Here is a 24026-nt window from a genome sequence, read left to right as displayed (position 1 = left end):
GGGTACCATACAAATGAATGAGGAGAGCCGTGTACTGTACTGTCTCTTCAGTATTATATACTGTATCTTCAGAAGTGATATGATAGATGTGGGTGAGAAACAGTTTAAAATTTAAGTCCTTTTTTTACTCTAAATCTCCACTTTCACTTTCAGATGTACAGTACATCTTTCAGTACACATTTGGGATGGCATGAGGGTGAGTAAATGATGAGAGAATTTTTATTTTTGGCTGAACAATCCCTGGGTGAACTATTAATTCTTAGTTACTACTCTGAAAAAGGTATCTTGGGTATTTGTCTTTGAGAGCCGCTGAGTGCCCCCTGGAGGAAGTGCATTTATAACCCTCGCCTCATAGACTCAAGGGGCTCTTGTGGGCGTTCCTAAAATATCTGCATGATGTGTCAATAACTTGTTAATTTTTGTTGGATTGTTTAGCCCAAAGTTCCCAATAACTTAGCAACTTAGCCAGAGTGTAGTTCTGTTATTTCAACATGAAAGAAAACACCATTTTAATAGGGTACTTTGTACTCTCAGTAATTAACTTTTATTCGTAATATTATAACTAATATTTATTTATTATTTGTAATTATTATTATTTTACAGTACTTACTACTTACTATAACGGACAAAAACCTGCAAACCATGGACATTTTCATTATATGAGAGCTCATTAAATGTTTAGAGGTTACAGTTTATAATATAATAATCAAGAATAAACAGAATATAACTCAATAAAAGAAGCAAACTGAAATAAAATAAATGACAGCACTTCCCATTCCTATACTTCACACTCCAACAATTATATTTAATTATATTAACTCTAGCATATAAAATAGTGGGTTTTGATTTCTTATTAGTTTATGTATTTATATATGGTTATTTATTTAAGAGACTCAATACACAAAACAAGTTAAGTTACAAAAATATTGAAATATTTCCCAGTTTTGCTTTTGTGTAGGCTAAATGCAATTTTGGTCAAAGCTGGTGTTTTTTTATTTAAGACAAAGTTTACACAAACGTACATAATAGCATAAGAATAGCATTATAACAGAGTCATAAAGATTACTTGACAGGAATTTGTGAACATATCATTATACTTTTGTTATTTAACATCCTTAAAGTTTGCAAATAATTGTAAAATCATACAATGAAAATCCGGACAGTTGGGGATAAGTGTGCACATTTCTGCTTATGAATATGAGAATTAGCTAACAAAATAAAAAGGTTAACCATAAAATCAAGACCTTTATCTTTATTTTCTTAAAATAAAATGTCTTTCAATGTAAAATAATAATTAACATTCACTTTGCTAAATATATAATTTGCCAGTTCAGTCCAAAAACCATTGACAAACTTAGTTAAAAAACAAATGTGTCAAAGATTTTTTCTCATCACTGCAAAAAGTACAAATGTCATCAATGTCAGTGTATTTTGCAATTAAAGACTTCACATGGTCGATGGTATGTAAATGAAAATGTATTCCTTCATCTTAAAGGGCTGATGTTTGCTTCTGGGAGAAGCGGTGGAGTGACGTCATCAGAAGGCTCCGCCCACGTTCGAGATCGCAAGATTTTCAGTTTGGGAGAGCGCTTAACGAGGAAGGGAAGGATGAGTGTGACATAACTGGTGCTGTTCCGACATCCACACCCTGAGAAACGTATTAAACTCTAAACCATCCACCGAACTATCGTGCAAAATGGGGAATCGTGTAGTTCGCGAAGATTTTGAGTGGGTTTATACAGATCAGCCTCACGCGGACCGGAGGAAAGACATTTTAGGTGAGTCATTTTTCCGCTCTCTCTCACTTTCTCTTTTATACAGTCTACTGATCGATAAAAAATACGCGAGTATATAATGTCTCCTGTAGATCTGAGCGTCATGTTGTTTTGTTGTGCATGTTTATGTGTTCTTGTTAACAGTAAATATCCCATAAGGAAGCAAAAAATGAGCTCCGCGGTTATTTCTTTTCGCGTGTATCGTGTTTTCGGTGTACTTTGCTCATGTTATCTGTCAATAAAGCAAATAGAATGTTTGTACAATTGAAGTGCTTTTTTATCATGGTGTTAGAGATGAAAAAGAGTAAAGCATGACCGTTATCTCACCGCACTTCGTACCATGCTACAGAAAACACTTCACGTTGATTAGAACAAATCAAGACCTGCTGGCTAGCTAGTATCTAGCTAAAACCCGTGCTCTTTTCGAGGACTCGATTATTACCAGCTAATTATAATTTCTAGTATATTGCTAAACTTTGGTTGTTTTTGTTGTTACTTATTTAGTATGTATTGATATTTGTTTTGCCATCCATGATGTATTAGGTGGTAAAGTGAGAGGCTGACAGTCTCATGAGGAGGGTTGTGTAATACTCTCAGTATTCACACGGATTACAAAGAGTGTGGTGATTCATTCATTCTGAATTCACATATGATACCCAGAAGGTACAGAAATGTGATTTTATATGCTGGACTAGTGAATATTGTTGACCTAGAAAAATCCAAATGTTATTTAGTAAAGGAATCCAGGACATTGTGCAAGTTAAAAAAGGGCCATGTGTTGAATAAAGTACCCAGACATTGACTACATGCTATTATTATGAAATGTTAGTATCTTAGTAGGTGAAAAATGATTCTTTGTCCTCTCTTCAACAGATGAAATGACACTTTTTAAACTTAGGCTAATATGGTTAGGTGGTTTGATAATAGAGGTAGACCGATATATTGGTGTGACGACGAGGAGGGAGGGGCCGGGCTAATCAGCTGGGGTCGGTTGCACCAGCTATACATACCTTATAACTTAGCCTAGTTGTGGTGTAAATGGGCACTAAGGGGCCGTTTACACGACAACGTTTTCAGCTAACAGACAACTTTTTATGCGTTTTGGCTGTTTGTTTACACGACAACGGCGTTTTGAGGCCTGAAAACGGGTTTCAAAGTGCAAGTTTTTGAAAACGATGCCGTTATCGTCTCCATGTTAACAAACAAAAACGCGAATTTGTGAAAACGACGTGCACGCGTATTACGTGTTCAGTCTATAGGCATGCGCGCGAGACATTCAGAACTACAATGGCGGACGACAGGACTGTGTTTGTGCTGCTCAAGATTTTTTGACGCTTCTCCAGTAAAGTGTAGATTTACTGCATCACTGCTACGACCAGCGATCGCCATCTTCATTGTTTGTATTCACCGCTCTGTGGAAGAATGCTTATGTGCGCAGGCGCGTAGTGTTTCTTTACAAAGTGACGTCGGCAACTACTGGCCTGGCATGCATAATACAGTGTTTTTTGTCGTTTTGGCGGATCCGTGTGAACTGGGGTCGTTTTGACAACGTTGTCGTCTTTACGCGAAACTTTTCAAAAACGCAAAGGAAAAGCTTTTCCATTTTTAGTACATTGTTGTCGTGTAAACGTACCCTAAGTCACAATTTACGCACTACTACATATTTCAGCATTGCACCACTGAACTTGGGTAGAACGTAACCCTATGTATAAACTAAACATTTATGGAAGCCTCTGACCAGGAGTAACTGATGGAATAAAAAAGCAGACTCATTTAATGACATCAGTTGAGCTCATGTTTTGCGTGACAGGCATCAATCATTTCGACTTACACTACCAGTCAAAAGTTTAGGGTCACTTACTCATTCTTTATTATTATTATTTTTCACATTTAAGGATAATACAAAAGTCATCAAAACTATGGAAGAACGGTGTTATATTTGAGCATCTTCAAAGTAGTCACCCTTTGTCTAGAATTTGCAGACATGTACTCTTGACATTTTCTCAACCAACTTCTTGAGGTATCACCCTGGGATGCTTTTTAAACAGTACTGAAGGAGTTATCATCTATGTTGGGCACTTATTGGCTGCTTTTCTTTATTATTTGGTCCAAGTCATCCATTTCAGAAATTTTTTTTTTTTTTTTTTTTTTTTTAATTTTAGTTTTGTAATGAAATCAATTAATATGGTGGCACAATTATATTTTTGTCTACAAAACTAATTTCAAACATTTAAGCATATGCCTTCAAATCCAAAGGTTTTTAAGATCATGTAAATTATTTCAGTCAAGTGACCCCAAATTTTGAACGGCAGTGTATATGATGGTGTTGGCATTTACACTTGTTTACATTAACGGGAGAGAAAAAAAAATAACTTTTAAGCGGCTCTTCAGTATGAAACTGATTTAATGGTGCAGTTTTTAGGGTGCGTCACCCGGTGTCAAGTTTCAACACATTCCAAATATACAGGTGCATCTCAATAAATTAGAATGTCATGGAAAAGTTCATTTATTTCAGTAATTCAACACAAATTGTGAAACTCGTGTATTAAATAAATTCAGTGCACACAGACTGAAGTAGTTTAAGTCTTTGGTTCTTTTAATTGTGATGATTTTGCTCACATTTAACAAAAACCCACCAATTCACTATCTCAAAAAATTAGAATACATCATAAGACCAATAAAAAAAACATTTGTAGTGAATTGTTGGCCTTCTGGAAAGTATGTTCATTTACTGTATATGTACTCAATACTTGGTAGGGGCTCCTTTTGATTTAATTACTGCCTCAATTCGGTGTGGCATGGAGGTGATCAGTTTGTGGCACTGCTGAGGTGGTATGGAAGCCCAGGTTTCTTTGACAGTGGCCTTCAGCTCATCTGCATTTTTTGGTCTCTTGTTTCTCATTTTCCTCTTGACAATACCCCATAGATTCTCTATGGGGTTCAGGTCTGGGGAGTTTGCTGGCCAGTCAAGCACACCAACACCATGGTCATTTAACCAACTTTTGGTGCTTTTGGCAGTGTGGGCAGGTGCCAAATCCTGCTGGAAAATGAAATCAGCATCTTTAAAAAGCTGGTCAGCAGAAGGAAGCATGAAGTGCTCCAGAATTTCTTGGTAAACGGGTGCAGTGACTTTGGTTTTCAAAAAACACAATGGACCAACACCATGAGATGACATTGCACCCCAAATCATCACAGACTGTGGAAATTTAACACTGGACTTCAAGCAACTTGGGCTATGAGCTTCTCCACCCTTCCTCCAGACTCTAGGACCTTGGTTTCCAAATGAAATACAAAACTTGCTCTCATCTGAAAAGAGGACTTTGGACCACTGGGCAACAGTCCAGTTTTTCTTCTCCTTAGCCCAGGTAAGACGCCTCTGATGTTGTCTGTGGTTCAGGAGTGGCTTAACAAGAGGAATACGACAACTGTAGCCAAATTTCTTGACATGTCTGTGTGTGGTTGATGCCTTGACCCCAGCCTCAGTCCATTCCTTGTGAAGTTCACCCAAAATCTTGAATCGATTTTGCTTGACAATCCTCATAAGGCTGCGGTTCTCTCGGTTGGTTGTGCATCTTTTTCTTCCACACTTTTTCCTTCCACTCAACTTTCTGTTTACATGCTTGGATACAGCACTCTGTGAACAGCCAGCTTCTTTGGCAATGAATGTTTGTGGCTTACCCTCCTTGTGAAGGGTGTCAATGATTGTCTTCTGGACAACTGTCAGATCAGCAGTCTTCCCCATGATTGTGTAGCCTAGTGAACCAAACTGAGAGACCATTTTGAAGGCTCAGGAAACCTTTGCAGGTGTTTTGAGTTGATTAGCTGATTGGCATGTCACCATATTCTAATTTTTTGAGATAGTGAATTGGTGGGTTTTTGTTAAATGTGAGCCAAAATCATCACAATTAAAAGAACCAAAGACTTAAACTACTTCAGTCTGTGTGCATTGAATTTATTTAATACACGAGTTTCACAATTTGAGTTGAATTACTGAAATAAATGAACTTTTCCACGACATTCTAATTTATTGAGATGCACCTGTATATAGTATATTCAAATGAATAAATGTCTATTTTTCCAGCCTGTTGTATTAGTATTTATTTATCGGAGATAACTTTTAATATGTGCAAGTGTTTCAGTGTATTTCGTCTAAATCAGCCTCTCGCCCAAATCAGCCTTTCATATAGTGGAAAGCACACTCGTGCTTCCCCCTCTCTTTCGCTCTCGCACAAACTCTACTTATATACACACACACACACTCTGGAGCAAAGTCAGTGCAGGGTTGTAAACAGTTGTTTAGCAATGGAAAAGCTGTATACAAGAATACTGAAAGTATACTGCTGAGAAGTATACTTAAACTTACATCTTGGCAGTTTGAAGTGATGTTATTACCAGTGTTGGGTAACGTTACTTTTAAAAGTAACTTGTTAGAATATTGCGTTACTCCTTAAAGTAACTTACTTAAAAAGTTTTTTTTTTAATTTTATGGAAACTAAAGCATTACATTAGTTTTGCATTACTTCTCACTGCCACTCTCTCTTCTGCTGTACATTCAATACAAATACAAGAGATATGTAGAGGCATTACAGGTCATGCTAGCTACTGTACAATACTCATGTCAAAACAACACACTAAACAAACAGATATTTAGAAAGTCTACAATCAGTAGGTCTTCATATCATATTTATAATAAAGACTCAATAACTGGAATATGCATGATTTGTTTTTCCATCGACATGGCAGCCAACATGAATAATGAAGAATAACCACTGCCTTACCTACAGTAGCAAAGTCCAACACTTAAACCTGCATCATATGTCATCATGTGCGGTGCCCATCAACAATGCCAGAGTCAACTTGAGATGTTTTTCATAAGTTAGGATAATTTTCAGTGAGGAATGCCAACCTAACATGTTCAAGGAATAAGTATGATGAATAAATTACTATTTTTCACTTAAGTCATCTCAGTGCACGCTTGTTTTGAGCTGATCCACGGTGCATACAGACGCCACAACTTCAGAGGTGCATGTTGATACAACTTGAATGGAATCATTTTTAAAGGAATACCCTAGTTGGGTGCTAGGAATAGCAAATTTTCATTTTTGGGTGAACTATTCCTTTAATGCTACCAAAATGTCTTTAAAGCTTTGTTTCATGAATCAAATTGCTTGTTTATTATAGAACAAAAATGTAGAACATTTTTAGTAACTAAAACACTTTTTCTGCATGCACAATTGATGTAGAACTGAGTCACTGATCCAGAGTCAGCTTTTCTCATCCCATTCTCCCAGTTACAGGGAGCTCTAACACGGAGCAGTTTGGCTTCATAAGTCAGTGAATTGAGCGAGTATTTCACTCTGTATATCATGTCGTGGCCATTTTTTTTTAAATGCAGCGTGTATTTACACATGAATCAATAGCGTTTCACTCAACCGAATGTTGTTGACCTCATATTATGTTAAACCACAATATGCGCATGCACGTTAGTGAGTTGATTGACAGGCGATGTCTGTATCTAAAAGTTGATTGGCTCTTTTACCTGTAAGGTGGGACTTCCTTTCTACATCCATTGACTGTTGGTTGCTAGAGCTTCTTGGCTGGGTGTTCCAGTTTCTCCCATTCATCTCAATAGAAGTGACTCGTCTCTGCTAAATAGTCTCTGGCTTCACACTCTAGAGAAATACAATGCCCATCATGCACTACCTCTCCTCCTCAAATTTTGCACACTTTTACTCCTGATTTCTCACAATACAGGGACAGTAGAGGTGTACAAAAGCATTGCGTTACTTTATTAAAAAAGTAACTCCGATATTACGGTCTAAAATAAAAAATATTGCGCTACTTTAAAAGTAATCTTGATTACGTAACACGTGTTACTTTTATCGCATTACTCCCAACACTGATTATTACTGATGAGACGAGATGTACGAGAGCCGCATCAAACAGGTAATTGCACACGCAATCTCTCTCAGTTTCTCTCTTTCCCTCACTTGCACAAACGCTCTACCTTGTTACTTCAGTAAGTGCTCCAGTAAAGCACCACAAGCATCACAATTCTCCATTGCTAGTGTAACCCTGGTTAAATAATTGTTCATATTGTTTATAAGATTGCTTGACTAGAATATTATGCCCATCCATATGTCGTAAATTCTTCGTACATCAATAAATATGTATATCTGAAATTTAAGAAATGAGTAACAACCAATCGGAGCAATGCATTGTTAGCTCCGCCTCTCTTGCTTACGAATAGCGTCACGCAGTTAGAAGACAGACGCAGAGCGACAGAGAAACACGTTCTTGTGTGAGTGTTAAAATGAAAAAATATAACCCATAAACTGTTCAAAATACATATAAATTGAATGAATCAGATTGTCACTTCAAGATCTTGGATCATCAGGTGTTAATCGGGCAATCCAAAACTTATGTGCTGACTCGGTGAGTTTACCACTGATATATCTATCCTTAAAAATGAATGACAAAACATCAGATTATTAGTGTTTTATTTGTTGTTTGTGTAAGAGACAAAATGATGCAATATTGTGATGTTGTATGGGATGGTTTGTTTATTACACGGTGGTTAGGCCGGACCGCATGGTGTATTGCATGTTTGCAGCTGTTGACGCCATTTTGGTTGTACGGGCCTATAAAGAAAGAAAAGAGAGAGAAAAGGACATGAATAGACAGGTAATTGAACATATCACTTGTTATGCCAATGATATACATGTATGTGCTTAATTTGTTCCCTGTGTTGTATATCTTGTAGTAAATCATTTATTGTTACATTATATTGAAACTATATTCTGGTCTGTGGTCAGGCCAGGTTTTTTTTTTTCTGCGTGGATATTCTTCTGAACTGGATTCCTTTAATTGATGGCGAGCCACCCACCTTGATGCAGAAAGTATAACGGACCTAGAGTAAAGGACACTTCTTCTCACTTTATCATTTCTCTTCAGACAAGTAAGAGAGTTCGTTCACAGAGACTGATTCTTTTACTTTATGGGACTGAAACATTTCAGGAACACAACTAAAGGAGTTAAGACTGATCCATTTTCTTATTGAAAAGGATTTTTGAACTTAAAAACTGAATTCAGTGTGGGTAACATACATCATTGATTTAAATGTGTTTTCTTCCATTTCTGTTCACTTTTTACAGTGATTGCGATTGTAATTACTACTAAATGAAGGAAGATTTAGAGGGTGCACCCAGGGTATGTTCATATATATAGTTATTGTGTTTTCTCTGGTCATTGTTGTTGTTATGGTAATGTGAAAAAAAAAGAAAGAAAACAAAACACTAAAGATTCAAAGTAAAGAAAACATTTATGGTTAACCCACCTTCTGCCTCTGTCTATTACTCAGCACCACTGCCGCCTCTTTTTGCATACCTTGTAGTCTTCTGATAATATTGTCTGGTCCAGTAGTCAGTGAGGTAAGACCTGGTACACTAGTTCTAAAGTGACATTTTTGAACAAGCAAAAAGGGCCTGGTTGTTTCAAAACAAGACGCTGAAACCTTGGTGGAAGAAAGTAGTTCTACTCACAAGAGCATATTAGGGACAAAAACCAGAAAATGTCTTGAGATAAAACCCTGAATGATGTCTTAAGTTGTGGTAACCGTGGTATAAGCAGAATAATTGACTCCGGCCCATCTTGACCGCATTACCACTTCGGGGTGTGCATTATTTTTCAATGATTCAATGGTCCGTCATCAATTATTCCTTGCATGTTCTTTATTAGAATACATGTTGGAGTTACTTTTTAGTTGAGTACATTATTATTTATAAGCTGGATAATCAAATTGTGAATCGTCCTTAAGTTTGGAAAAAATTGTGATTTTATTTTTTTGCCATATTGCCCAAGGTCACATGAAAAAAAAAAAAAATATGCAGCCTTATACATGGATTCCTTAACACTGACTGACTAATAGTTTTGTACATCCCTATCCTTAACCTGCAAATTCTGTATTAAAGAATGAAACAAATGTCATGTCAGACACAACTGTTCAATAAACATTTATTTCTTTTATTTTTCTTATTATCGTCAATCGTGTTATCCCTATTTTTTTTTTAATTAACATTATTTATTAAATCATACGATAACAAGGAAATGCAAAACACACACATATATAAAATCAACATTTAAACCCAACCACCCCCTCTCCCCAACCCCGCCCCCCCAAAAAACAACCCTGTGGTCAAACATAAGTAAATATATAGAAAAAAACAAACAAACAGACACACACATATATAATATATACAAACATAAATACACGTACGTATGTACATATGCACACATAATAATCATACTAACTATATTACACCACTAGAGCCCTCAAAAACTCCAAATACCTGCCCCATTTCCGGATAAACAGATCCAAGCCACCCCATCTTCCCGATGACGACACCTCATAAGCCGCCACCCTCCCAACCTCCGTGCACCACTCCGGATATGGGGGCGCACTAGCTGACCTCCAGCCCCTCAAAATAACCTGCCTGGCGATCATCACACAGGTCAGAAGCCAATTTTCTATATGACTATCCTCCACATCAGTGACCACCCCATCACCCAGAACACAAAGTCTGGGGCAAAATGAAACCCGAGTGCCTACCACATCAGACACAAAATTCTGAACTTTCAGTCAGACTTTCTGGATCTCAACACACCACCAAAAAACATGGGCCATGTCTCTATCCTCCGATTGGCATCGCCAGCAGGTGGGTGTGTCTTTAAGACCAAGCCTATACAATCTAGAGGGGGTCCAATAAAATCTATGCAAAATTTTGAATTGCATAAGACACACCCTTGCATCTCTAGATGCAGACTTGATGTTTTTAAGAATCCTAGCCCACACTCCCTCCTCCAATACCAAGTTGAAGTCTTTCTCCCATACTCTCTTGAGAGAAGTTAAAGCGCCGTCCCCCAGACTCTGAATTAACAGGGAGTAATACACTGATGCCTCATGACCTTTTCCAAAAGCAGTAATCACCTCTCCTAGAGTATCTGCTGCTTTAGGGGGGTGTGTGCTACTCACAAAAACAGAACAAAGCAGGTGGCGCAGTTGTAAATACCTATAAAACTGAGATCTGGGGATCCCAAAATGTTGAACCAGATTTTCAAACGACCTCAACACTCCACTCTCATATAGATCACTGAGTGTAATAACCCCCCTCCCAATCCACCCCGACCAGCAGAAAGGGGACTTACTGATACACAATCTTGGGTTCTGCCATATGCTCGAGGCAACATTTAAATAAATGTCCGATTTAAACATTCTGGACACTTGTCCATACCGAGTGTATGTGCGAAATAACGGGGTGTGACTTAACTTCTCAGATTAGTTTGATAGAGAGGCTTTGCAATGGTGAAATATGGGCAAGAACTTCCTGTTCAATACCAAACCAGGGAGGGGCTCTCTCAGGTGGAAGAGACCAATAAGCCAAATGTCTGAGACTGAACGCGTAGTAATATAACAAAATCTTGGGTAGGCCTAGCCCATCTTTGTCAATCGGCCTATATAACTTATTGAAATGCAATCTGGGATGCTTACCATTCCAAATGAAGGACTTCGCTATGCTATCAAATTACTTGAAATAATAGAGTGGTACATCTACAGGGAGAGATTGTAGCAGGTAGTTAAATTTTGGAATACAATTAATTTTAATAACATTAACCTTCCCAATCATAGATAAATGTAATGAAGCCCACCTGCCCACATCGCTCGAAAACCTTTTTATTAAAGGGTCAAAATGAACACTAACTAAATCAGACAAATTTGCTGGGAATAAAATCCCCAAATACTTAATACCCTGTTTGGGCCATTGGAAGGCACCCGGTTGGAAGGCCATTACTGGACAGCATGCTGTCAGAGCCAAAGCTTCGGATTTAGACCAATTGACTTTGTATCCTGAGAACTTGGAAAAAGAATTAATAATTATGTGGAGGCAAGGCATCGATCTGGTGGGGTCGGAGACAAATGATAAAATATCATCTGCGTAAAGCAGAAGCTTATGCGCCACGCCTCCCGCCGTCACCCCTGGGAAATCACCCTCCTTTCTTATCGCGCTGCTAATGGTTCCAGGGCAAGACAGAACAATAATGGGGAAAGAGGACAACCCTGCCGGGTGCCCCTATTCAGAGTAAAATAATCTGAAATTAATCAATTTGTTTGTACCGCTGCTACTGGGTGTCTGTAAAGTAACTTTACAGACTTTATAGACCAATAAATGTACTCCGAACCCATACATTACCAAAATCTTGAAAAGATAATCCCATTCTACCATATCAAATGCCTTTTTGGCGTCAAGTGAGATGGCTGCTACTGGAGTCTGATCATTCGCCACTGACCACATGATATTGATGAAACGCCTAATGTTATCAGAAGAGCTATGCCCCCGAATAAGCCCCACCTGATCTATATGTATAAGAGATGTCATAACTTAATCGGTTAGCCAAAATGTATGACAGAATTTTTACATCTAGCTGGATCATTGTCCTTTTTAAGAATCAGACTGATCCGGGCTTGTGTCATGGTTGGAGGAAGCTTTCCATTCTTTAATGATTCCATATTAACTTCTAACAAAAGTGGAGCCAATTCTGTAGCATAAGATCTAAAAAATTCAGCTGCAAAACCATCTGGCCCCGGAGCCTTACCAGTACGTAAGGACTTAATTACCTCGTCAAGCTCCTCCAAGGTTATCTCAGAATCAAGAGAATTTTTTTATTTAGGAGAGTTCTTATGGTTCCACAAAATTTCTAATATCTTCATCAGTAGACGAAGACGTGGAACTATAGAGATCAAGATAGAACTCTTTAAAGGCATTATTAATATCAATGGCTGAGGTAAAAATTTCACCATTAGCAGATTTCACTGAGGGAATGGTAGAAAAAGACTCTCTCTGCTTTATATATCTAGCCAAAAGCTTCCCTGCTTTGTCCCCCATCTCAAAGTATGACTGTCTTGCCCTGAATAGCCAAAACTCCACTTTCCGCGACAAAATAGTATTATATCTGTATTTCAATTGGGTCAATTCTCTGAGGCCATCAGACAACATTCGGTGCTTCAGCTCTGCCTCTGCACTTTTAATATTCCCTTCCAACTCCACGAGTTCTCGTGCTTTGGATTTTTTGATGAATGAGGCATACTGTATGATCTGACCCCTAAGAACTGCCTTAAGTGCCTCCCAAGCCATGCCCACAGAGGATACTGAGGACCAGTTGGTCTCCATATAAACATTGATTTCAGCCTTTAACATTTGTTGAAAATCAGGATTTTGCGCCAACTATATGATTTATTTTTCTCCATATGTGGCAACACCTCTAAACTCACCAGGGCGTGATCTGACACTAAAATGTTTCCAATTGAACAATCAACAACAGATGAAATGAGGGACTTATATATATAAAAAAAATATATATATTCTAGAATAAATCTTATGGACTGATGAAAAAAATGTATAGTCCCTACCAGATGGGTTCAAGTCGCCAAACATCTGCAAGACCAAGATTTTTACACATCCTGTGAGGCGTCAGTTTTGCTCTAGGGGGCTTACACACTTTTGCTTCACTATGATCAAGGTCTGAGTCCATCAAAAGATTAAAGTCTCCTCCCAATATTATATCATGAGGGGTGCCTTGCAACATCCCTTCAAGATCTATATAAAAGCCCTGATCATCAGCGTTAGGTGCGTAAATATTAGCCAAAATCAGACTTTGCCCCTGAATTTCTGCTAAAACGATAATGATTCTCCCTAATTTCTTTAATCTGTTTGAGATATTTGAATTGTAGATGTTTATTTATCAATATAATGACCCCCCTACTCTTACTTGAGCCTGCACTAAAGAAAACATGTCCACCCCATATCTTCCCAAATTTTTCAGCTTCCTGCAGGGAAAGATGTGTTTCTTGAAGAAACACTATATCACATTTCTTACATTTAAGAAAAGAAATAACCTTCCATTCACATTCCATGTGGAGAGAGATAGTCCACTCATAATAACATTTGACATTTTGATATAATAGAAAAAATAAATTGTCAAAAATAAGATTGTACAGACCACATTTCAACATAAGTGCAACACTCAAACCCCGAACTCCCCCCCCGAACAAAACAAACAGAAAAAAGAAAAACGTGTGCATTAACCCAGTGCGCGAGAGCGCCAACCGGCGTCGATCCCTCTAAACTCAAAAGGTCCATGTATGCATACGAGAGCCCCCGCGACAACTTTGCCATCGGATTGCTCAAGTCCGGTGCTTCTGCACAAATTTTGTGAGGCAAAATTTCATAATAGAAAATACTTTGTAAAACAGACCCCAGCCAACAGGCAGAATAAACACAAAGAACATGTAGATTCATTCACAGAACTGTCTTGAAGGTGTGTTCCTCCACAAAACAAACTCCAGCTGATATAAAGCCATTCAGTTTCCTCGGACAGACAAACAAATGTTACAATTGTTCAGTGAGCCGGCTGTTATGAGTGCAGCAGATGATGTAATCATTCTAATGTCCCTTAAAAATACTCCACAAAAACAAACTCCAGCCAACAGGAGACATAAGCACAAAGAACGAACAGATTCATCCACAACTGTCCCGAAGCAGTGTAATTTCACAAAACACGCTCCAGCCGCTAGGCGGAACCATCATGAAAAGAAACAAAACAGGCATCCCGGTTCCTCGGATGATCAAGTGTCAAATTCACTCGGAGGCCACGTTTAAAAAAAAAAAAAAAAAAAAAAAAAATACACCATGACTTACTCAGCCCATCAAATTTATAAAAGACGTCCTTTATGTGAGCATGTAGATATCCATAGTGACCATTCTCAATCCGGGAACTTCAGTGTAAAAACGATCTTCCCTCAATGCAAAGGTTTCTTGATGAAGTGTCATCCCACAAAACAAACTCTAGCCGCTAGGCGGAGCCAACGCAAAAAGAAACAAAAATAGCGCCCAGCTTCCTCAGACAATCGAATCACTGAACAGCGAGTCAGTCCACTAATATAAGAAACATCAAATGGCTTACTCACTCCAATGTATTTATGAAGGAGAGTGCCAGTTTGGGACATGTAAATACTTTGCTGCCATCTTTGGTGTCTGTTCTCAGTTTAGCCGGAAACATCAGTGCAAAAGCGATCTTCCATTGATGTAAGAGTTTCTTACATTCCTTGAACCGATCGCGTTTCTCTTTTGTCGAATTCGTAAAGTCCGGGAACAAGAAAATATTGTGATTTCTTCCAAGAAAGTTTTCCTTTGCTCCTCGCCTGGCACAACACGAGATCCTTATCGGATGATCTCAGAAATGTGGCCAGAATTGATAGGGCCTGTCTCCCTCAGCAGATCTGCGAGCCAGGACTCTGTGAGCTCGCTCGATTTCCAGTTTATGGCCTGTTATGTCGAGCAGACTCGGGAAGAGCTCATCCAGGAATTTCACCATATCACTGCTGCCTTCATGCTCAGGAATTCCAACAATCCGTATATTGTTTCTTCGGCTCATATTTTCAAGAAATTCCAGTTTTTCCAAAATGTGTTCCAAGTCTGTTTTGGACGCGGGCGGATTAACGGATAATTCCCTTTCTGTTGACTCCAGATAATCAATCCTTTTCTCAACATCCGACACTCTTGTGACCAACTCAGAGGATTTTGTTTCCATCGCCGTAATCGATCGACGTATTACTGCGAGATCCTCCAAGTTAGCGACAACCTTCGACAGTCGACGCTGAATTTCTTCTCCCGATGCCTTCCAAATCGAGTCCCCGGCTTGATCACGTAAGTGTCTTTTAATGTCTCCAGAGTCTGAGGATTTTGACTTCTTTGCCATGTTACCTCAAAGAGCAAATATGTAACTGGGTGTATCGAATCTCACCGGATTATAACATGAAAATATTAAACTAGCAAAGTGCGCAGAGCTCCCAATCACACGTCTGCTTCTCGCATGGCGTCACGTGTCCTCAAACATTTCTTTCTAATAAAAATGGGGTGAACAGATAAGTATATTTTAACATTAAATCACAATACTTTAAAAATCGCAATAGATACTGTATTTCGAATAGGCCACTAAATATAATTGTAATATCGAATCGAGAGGTCTGTGGCAATTCCTAGCACTAGCGGTTATGGAGAGTGTTTTCAAAAGGCTGTTTTCAGTGGAGGAAAACGCCTTGGAGGTGTAAATGTTGCAAAAGCTATGCGTTTTAAAAATAAATTAGTCTGGATGTGGCCAAAGTCATATGGGCTTGGAACATAAGAGTGAGTAATGATGAGAGTACTTTCATTATTGAGTGAACTATTCCTTTAAATAATGGGATAATGGAATTAATAGTAATGCATAAATGAACCTGCTTTGCTCTAGTCACAGTTGCATCTTTAGAAAGGAATCATTTACTGTTTAAATGTTTTGTAGTCATTATTTACTGCAGACTTAATGATATTGTGGTGACCTCAAATATTGAGCACTGACTGTTTAAACAACACATCACTCTGATATTTGTCTCTCTTCATGCTATTTCATGTTTGTCAGCTTTTAGGATGTTTCAATATGCCTACATGTGCTGACAAGACATGCACACCTGTTGCATATAGCATGCAGAAGCTTACATCAGGTCGCTTGATGCTGAAAGACTGACTTTTTCATATCACTTTCTATAAAAAAAAAAAGTAACAACATATCTGATTTTAATGGACATTTGGTTAGAAAAGATCAGCATCTCTCCTCAAGGTGGTCAGTACTTGCATTATAAAATACTTTGGATTAGAGGTCGACCGATATTGGATTTTACCAATAACTAAGTTAGGCAGTACCTGCCAATAACCGATTAATCAACCGATTGTTTTTAAAATTGATACTGAATGAAAAAATAACTCAAAGTAAAATAGTGCTTAACTTTAATATGCAATATTCACAGATAGCAGTGGTATTCGGCTGAACTCTGTGGTGAAGTAGCTGTTCAAACAGACGGAACACAACAGACTGGAACCGAACGCGAGTATCTTGAGACACAATTGAATGTCTTTCCTGACAAATTGTTTAAAAACTCTTATAAGAGAGCAAGACGCAATGGCCAAAGACCTCCACCAACTGTAAGGGGCTGTTCACACCGAACACTTTTGCAACCATCCATTAGTTTTTCTATGTAAACGCACGCTAGATGAAAGTCTTTGTTTCCCTTTGTTTTGTTTATTCAGCGTCTCGTGCAGGAGCGCTTTTTTTTTTTTTTTTTTTTTTTTTTTAGATGATGTGTCTAATTAAAAAGAACTTTAAAAGCATATTGAGACACCTGCTTTCTGTTAAACTGTATTTGTTGCGCTGTGTCTAGCCTTTTTTAGTGCAAGAATGTGATCGATCTGAAGTCATCGTATTACAGTGAGGATAACATTTTTTAATTGAAATCAGATGCGTTTCTGATTTGTTTATACGTTTCTCTTGGCTGCATGCAGATATTAATTTGCTTTCTCATGTCACTAGCTTTAAATATGCAACTTAGCTGGCTAACGAATGCATAAACGTGACCAGCTGTATATAAACTAATGCAGATGGTAATAGATGTAACAATCGTGACATTTAAACATTTGGGTAGGACTTGCGTGTATTTTTGTCACATTGTTCTAACTGCTTGAGGTTAGCTTTAATGTTAGTGTCCTCTCAGCCTTTTCGGCAAACATACTGCTGTCTCTACTAATGCAGCATCTAGTCAACAAATTAATTACTTCATAAAGATATGACAACATGTACTGTATACATTTTTGTTGTTGTTTTAAATCGGCATCTTAAGTGTTCCGCTCCATGCGGAGTGTAGTCTCGTGTCAGAACAAACACCACAAGGCATCAGTGAAGTGATAGTTTTGATTTTGCCTCTAGAGGCCGCTCTCATACTGTGTAACGACAGCGGACCCTTCCCAGCCGCTCCAGTGTTGATTTTTGCTGATAGAGTTCCAGAAATCTGTTATCGGTGCTGATTAATTGGCAAAACGGATTTATTGGTCACCCCCTACTTTGGATGAAAAGCACCCACATTTAAATTACTTAATTACAATGTGCTTTGCGTTGTGTTCCTCTTTTATTTTTGTTGTAATAGCTTTAGAAAAATGACAGCACTGAGGTTTGTTAATAGAGTATATCAAAGCTGAAGTGTTTTTACTTATTTATTTTTTATGTTAAAATACTTTCTACTATCCCAGTTTAATTTGCAGGGACTACAAGCAATCAATTTGTAGGTTGATATCCTCAGTGTAAACACTGTGTAAACCCTTTCAAAACAGCCTGACTCCGCAACGTTGACTTCACCAATGGCGAGTATGATGGAGAGCCTCAAGTCGGTCTCATCACAGGATTTTAATGTGTTCAAAGGACTTCTTTATTATTTTACTCACTATTTTTCAATATTTATTGGGGATTTATTGTGCATATATTTTTATCCGTCCTATTTATTGTACAACCCCAATTGGGACAGTATGAAAAATGCTAATAAAAACAAAAAGGAGTGATTTGTAAATTATATTCACCCTTTGCTATATTGAAAGCACTACAACTACACATTATATGATGTTTTTTTGAAAATGTACAATAACTTCAAATCAGATGATTGCAACACATTCCAAAAAAGTTGAGACTGGCAATTAAAGACTAATAATATTTTGATGAATTGAAATAGCAAGAGGATGTGAAACGGGAGATGCAATTGTGTCCAATATATAAAGAGCCTCCAAAAACAGCCTAGTCCTTCAAGAGCAAGAATCATTCGAGACTTGTCAATTTACCAACAGATGCTTCAGCAAATAATCCAGCACTTTGAGAACAATGTTCGCCAAAGACAAATTGGAAGGATTTGGGTCATTTCACCCTCTACAGTGCACAATATAGTTAAAAGATTCAAGGAATCTGGTCAAATCTCGGTGCGTAAAGGGCAAGACGAAAACCATTTCTGAATGTGCGTGATCTCTGATCCCTCAGACGTCACTGTCTTAAAAAACATAATTTATCTGTAATGGATATCATGAACATGGGGATGGGATAACTTTAGTAAACCTTTGTTAGTCAACACCACTCGTCACTGCATCCACAGATGCAAGTTAAGACTTTACTATGCAAAGCAGAAGCCATACATCAACACTGTCCAGAAGTGCTGCCGACTTCTCTGGGCTTGGTCTCATCTTAGATGGAAAGTAGAACAGTGGAACTGTGTTTTTTGGTCTGAGTCAACATTTCAAAAAGTTTTTGAAAATCAAAGTCGTCGTGTTATCCAGGCCAAAGAGGAGAAGGACCATCCAAGCTGTTATTAGTGTCAGGTCCAAAAGCCAGTGTCTTTATGGGCCAGGGGTGTGTCAGTGCCCATGGCATTGGTAACTCGCACATCTGTGAGAACACCATGAATGCAGACAGATATGCACAAATTTTGGAGCAACATATACTGCCATTCAGCACCGTCTTTTCCAGGGAAGTCCCTGCATTTTCCAGCAGAACAACTTCAAACCACATACTGCCTGGATTTCAAGTGCATGACTGTGTAAGCAGAGTGTGGATGCTAGATTGGCCTGCCTGCAGTCCTGACCTGTCTCCAATTGAGAATATGGCACATTATTAAGCAAACCATCCGGCAATGAAGACCCCATACAATTGTGCAGCTAAAGACCTACCACTTTCTAAACTTAACTTGTGTCTTCAGTGCTCAAATGCTTAATAAGTGTTATTAGAAGAAATGGTGATGTTTCACAGTGGTAAACACTCGACTGTCCCAAATTTTTTGGAGTGTGTTGCAATCATTTGATTTGAAATTACTGTATATTTTCAAAAAACAAGGAAATTCACAAGGAAAAACATCATATAATGTGTAGTTGTAGTGCTTTCAATATAGCAAAGGGTGAACATAATTTACAAATCACTCCTTTTTGTTTTTATTAGCATTTTGCATACTGTCCCAACTATTTCGGAATTGGGGTTGTATTTAGTGATGTTTAACTCTCATTTATCTTTTATATATTCAGCTATATTGTATTTAAGAATGGGGAGGTGAGGGTTAATTTTATTTTTAAATAATTGGATGTTCCAATTGTTAATAGCAGGAAAATAGTGTATTTAAGCCAGCCACCACTAGAGGGTGAAGACAAGATGGACAACGAGTGTTTGGAGCACAGGTACAAGCTTGCTAGTGCTGCCTTATAGTGCAATATTATCCAGCCTCCATTGTTGAGTAAGGGGACTTGGTAGTACCTTAAACAGGTCTAGTTTTTAGACTGTTTTTTTTTTTTTTTTATTTATTTTTTATGTAACCTTGGTTTAATGTTTGCTTTTAAACACTTTATTTTACACTCCTAAAAAATAAACATCTTTTTGGAATACCACTCCTTCTCTCTGGTGTGATTTTCCTTGTGACTGCTCTGGTCCTTATCACACATGGTGTGAGTTAAGATTGTAGTTGACAGTTGGTGAGGGTTGAAGCAAATGTTGATTATGTGTTGAAGTTTTGGGCCCAAGTGGCATAGCCATTTACAAGCATGTGTATATTGTATATTTATTTTCTTTTGTTTATCTTTTTTTATTTTTGACACTGTTAATATCTTTACACTTGGGAACCACCTGTTTTTGGCACCTTTTATTGAAATAAACACCCTGTACTGCATCTTTTTGTCTCCACGTCACTTTTTAACCTCCAAGACTGCCGGTACATTAGTAACAGCGAGAGTTTGAGGCGGGACTATCGTTTTTGTCCGGCCAATGGAAGATGGGGAGAGTAGTAATATCCAATATTACAATGTTGCCATGATGCCCTGAAGACCTGTAAACATTGTAAGTGATTTGATCACACCAAAATCATCTAGAACATAAATGTTATCACACTAGAATCATGGTAACATGTATAATGTTTACTTCTTGTGGCTTTACTTTTGGAACCATGTGTATTTTATGTTTAAAGACTGGCCCCATTCACTTCCATTGTAAGTGCCTCACTGTTACAGTATTTTTTAAATAAACAAGGGACGAGCCAAAATTATTTTCTGGGGCAATCAACATTATGCCACAAATGCTGTTGATTGAGGATAAAGGTGCACTCAGTAAGTGTCTTTGTGTCATTTTGGACTTACACTCATACCTTGTGGTTTGGATGCAGCATCATTTAAAATCAATAGTTTTCAGTTTCAGATGACATTGTAGAAATGTAGTATTCACAGTCAGCCATGATTACTGTAATAAATGTGTGAAAGTGTCAAATAACGGGACTGTTACCGAGATTACGCGAGTAGTATTCGGCTGGTCATGTGATTCTAAAATGGCAGCCCCCATGTGCGGACCCTCTCCATGTAAAATAAAACCGCTTTTATAAGGTTACTGATATGACTGGAGTCTTCATTTTAATGTGATTGGTCATGATTTCCTGCTTATATTGCAAAATTACAATTTATGTCTTTAGGAGTTAAACTTTTTTAATGAGGAAAAAATTACTGAGTGCACCTTTAACTTGTATTGTACCCGAAACATTCCTTTAGGATCAAGATGAGATGGCAGCATTGGTCACCAGAAATCATATTAGATCACTTTTCCAGATCACTTTGTGTCATTGGTATAAAGTTTCATTGATTTGTCATAGAAACGCTCATCATTTGAATATAGTTATGTCTCTCTCATTAGACTCTGCATTAGAAATTCTGAAATCCTAAAGTATTCAGAAGGTGCATCTGATAAATTAAATGTTTTTCCACTTGTACTTTGACAGCTAAATATCCAGAGATCAAGTCTCTGATGGGACCTGACCCTAGACTGAAATGGATCGTCTGTGTGATGGTTGGGGTCCAGTTTTTGGCGTTCTACCTGGTGAAGGACCTGCCCTGGAAATGGGTCTTCTTCTGGACATATGTGTTTGGGAGTTGCATAAACCATTCAATGACACTAGCTATTCATGAGATTTCTCACAACACTGCTTTCGGTAACAACCGTGCAAAATGGAACCGCTGGTTTGCCATTTTTGCCAATCTTCCCATTGGGCTGCCTTACTCTGCATCCTTTAAACGCTACCACCTAGACCATCATCGGTACTTGGGTGGAGACGGTGTGGATGTTGACATCCCCACTGATTTCGAGGGCTGGTTCTTCTGCACCCGCATCCGCAAGCTAATCTGGATTATGTTTCAGCCACTGTTTTACGCTATCCGTCCCCTCTGCATCAACCCGAAGCCCATCAGTCAGCTAGAGCTCACGAATGTGGCTGTACAGTTCACGTTTAATGCTCTGCTCTACTGGATGTGGGGTGCCAAGCCCTTGGTCTACATGATGATGGGGACGATGTTAGGGATGGGTCTCCATCCCATCTCAGGACACTTTATTGCTGAGCATTATATGTTTCTCAAAGGCCACGAGACCTACTCTTACTATGGATCGCTCAACCTGCTCACCTTTAATGTTGGCTACCACAACGAGCACCATGACTTCCCCAGCATACCAGGACGCAAACTACCCATGGTAAGATGTTCTGTTTTATTCACATTCAGCTTCAGCTACTACCTTTTATATTCCTATTGCATTGATCTTAATTACTCATTCTATATATATATATATATATATATATATATATATATATATATATATATATATATATATATATATATATATATATACCATATACAGGGTCCAAAATTAACTTTTTAGCCAGTCAGATTTCTTACTTGCCATTTCTTTTCTGGCATTTTACAAGTGGACAAATGAAAAAAAAAAAAAAGTATTGTATGCATATTTACATTAGGGATGTGCGGGACTAGTTGACTAAACTGTTCTGATGCTGCTAGTCGACACTGGAATTACTAGTCGGTTAATATTTACCCCCCATTAAACTGATGATAATTTTTACACATTTACGTTTGGCTTTATATTTTTACAGAGACTGCACTTAAATTACTGTCATATTAATGTTACATATTTTAAATAGAATTAATAATACAAATATTATTTAAAAAAAGAGGATATCTGGAGCAGATACAAAGTTTCATTTCACCTCAGGCTGCGGAAAATGTCCTCTCGCTAGACAAGCAAATTCGGCAAAGTAGTTATGAAATCACTTCGGTGGTGCAGGAATCGGCTTTCCAAATGTTTGAAAGTCCCTAAGGATGTTTTCACATTTGAGTCTTCTTTACATCTGTGCATCTGTGCATTTTCCGCTGAGCGGGCTTTTTCAAGCGCAGGACAGGCGCCTCAGGTGAGTCAAGTCCCATCTTTCACCAGACCATGTTGACGTGTTAATTTTACTCTTCAAAAAATAATGCTTTTGAGTTAGTAGCCTAGAAAATAACTGTTTTAGACTAGGTATGCAATTTTTTTTAATCTGCTGATTAAGAAGGCTATTTTCAACGAGGTGCCGACTGCTTTAACGTGTTAAACTATCTTTTATTCTGTGTGCACATCATGTTTAGAATACATTTGGTTTATTGCAGGCTACATCACAGGCCTATTTTTTCTATCCTATAGCTACTTTTAACTGTTATTGATTAACGTTCTTTACTGAAAAGCTGTCATATTAGATCAATGGCTAATGCACGACTGCACGTCGTGAAATACGCGCAACTTTTCAGCACATTTTTTTTCTCTCTCATAGATTTGGCTTACCTGTTCATTATTTTCAACAATGTCCTGACTGTTTTAATATGTTAAGTAACTTTTACTTGGTCATTTCTGTTTAGAACAGGCTTTTAATGGTTGTTCCATTGATCCTGCACTATTCATTCAATTGTTTTCAATAAATATGTCTGTTAAATATTTGCTAATGTTGATTCAGTGAATGCGTGTCATGTTCTATATTTAAAGTACAGTGATCATAATTCAAGGTGAGGACGTCGCAGATAAATGCCCCATTTCAGTGGAATTTAGCATCGGATTTGGAATAGATTAAGTATTTTAAATGGGTCGCATAAAACATTTTTTTTACTGTTTTCTGAAGGTTGGTTTCTCTTTAGACTAAGTCGATTATAAAACTTCCGTATAAACGAATCAAATTAGTCGTAACGCACATCCCTAGTTTAAATGTGAACTGCTTTTTTAAATAATTGTATTTTTCCTGAAAGTCCATATATATATATATATATATATATATATATATATATATATATATATATATATATATAAATATAAATTATTATTATTATTTTCCCCCCAGACTATTCACTTAATAAAACGAAACTAAATGTGTATTTTAAACTGCATGTTGTAAAATGAACAACCAGTAAGGAACTGAGTCTCATGAGCCTTTACACATAGTACAGTAACAGTTCTTGGTTTATT

General features: G+C 37.7%; 1 protein-coding gene and 1 long non-coding RNA gene across 3 annotated transcripts in view; both read left to right on the top strand.

Moving 5' to 3' along the window:
* The first annotated feature begins 1543 nt into the window (after positions 1-1543).
* Positions 1544-24026, top strand: part of LOC127411750 (sphingolipid delta(4)-desaturase DES1-like) — a 58087-nt gene continuing 35604 nt past the window's right edge. The window contains exons 1-3 of one of the 2 annotated variants that reach the window (XM_051647484.1): positions 1549-1778; positions 20418-20549; positions 21475-22217. In XM_051647484.1, coding sequence (XP_051503444.1) covers positions 21501-22217 — 717 coding nt within the window. In that variant the 5' untranslated portion in view covers positions 1549-1778; positions 20418-20549; positions 21475-21500. Of the gene's footprint in view, positions 1779-20417; positions 20550-21474; positions 22218-24026 lie in introns of both variants that reach the window. The other variant, XM_051647483.1, reaches the window with a different exon arrangement.
* Positions 5797-9901, top strand: LOC127411766 (uncharacterized). The gene is made up of 3 exons (XR_007892340.1): positions 5797-8210; positions 8357-8459; positions 8591-9901. It is a non-coding gene; the product is annotated as an uncharacterized LOC127411766 (long non-coding RNA).

The sequence above is a fragment of the Myxocyprinus asiaticus genome, chromosome 21 (genome assembly GCF_019703515.2).
Source record: "Myxocyprinus asiaticus isolate MX2 ecotype Aquarium Trade chromosome 21, UBuf_Myxa_2, whole genome shotgun sequence".
In the NCBI taxonomy this organism is placed as follows: Eukaryota; Metazoa; Chordata; class Actinopteri; order Cypriniformes; family Catostomidae; genus Myxocyprinus; species Myxocyprinus asiaticus.
This window is presented reverse-complemented; position numbering and strand designations above follow the sequence as displayed.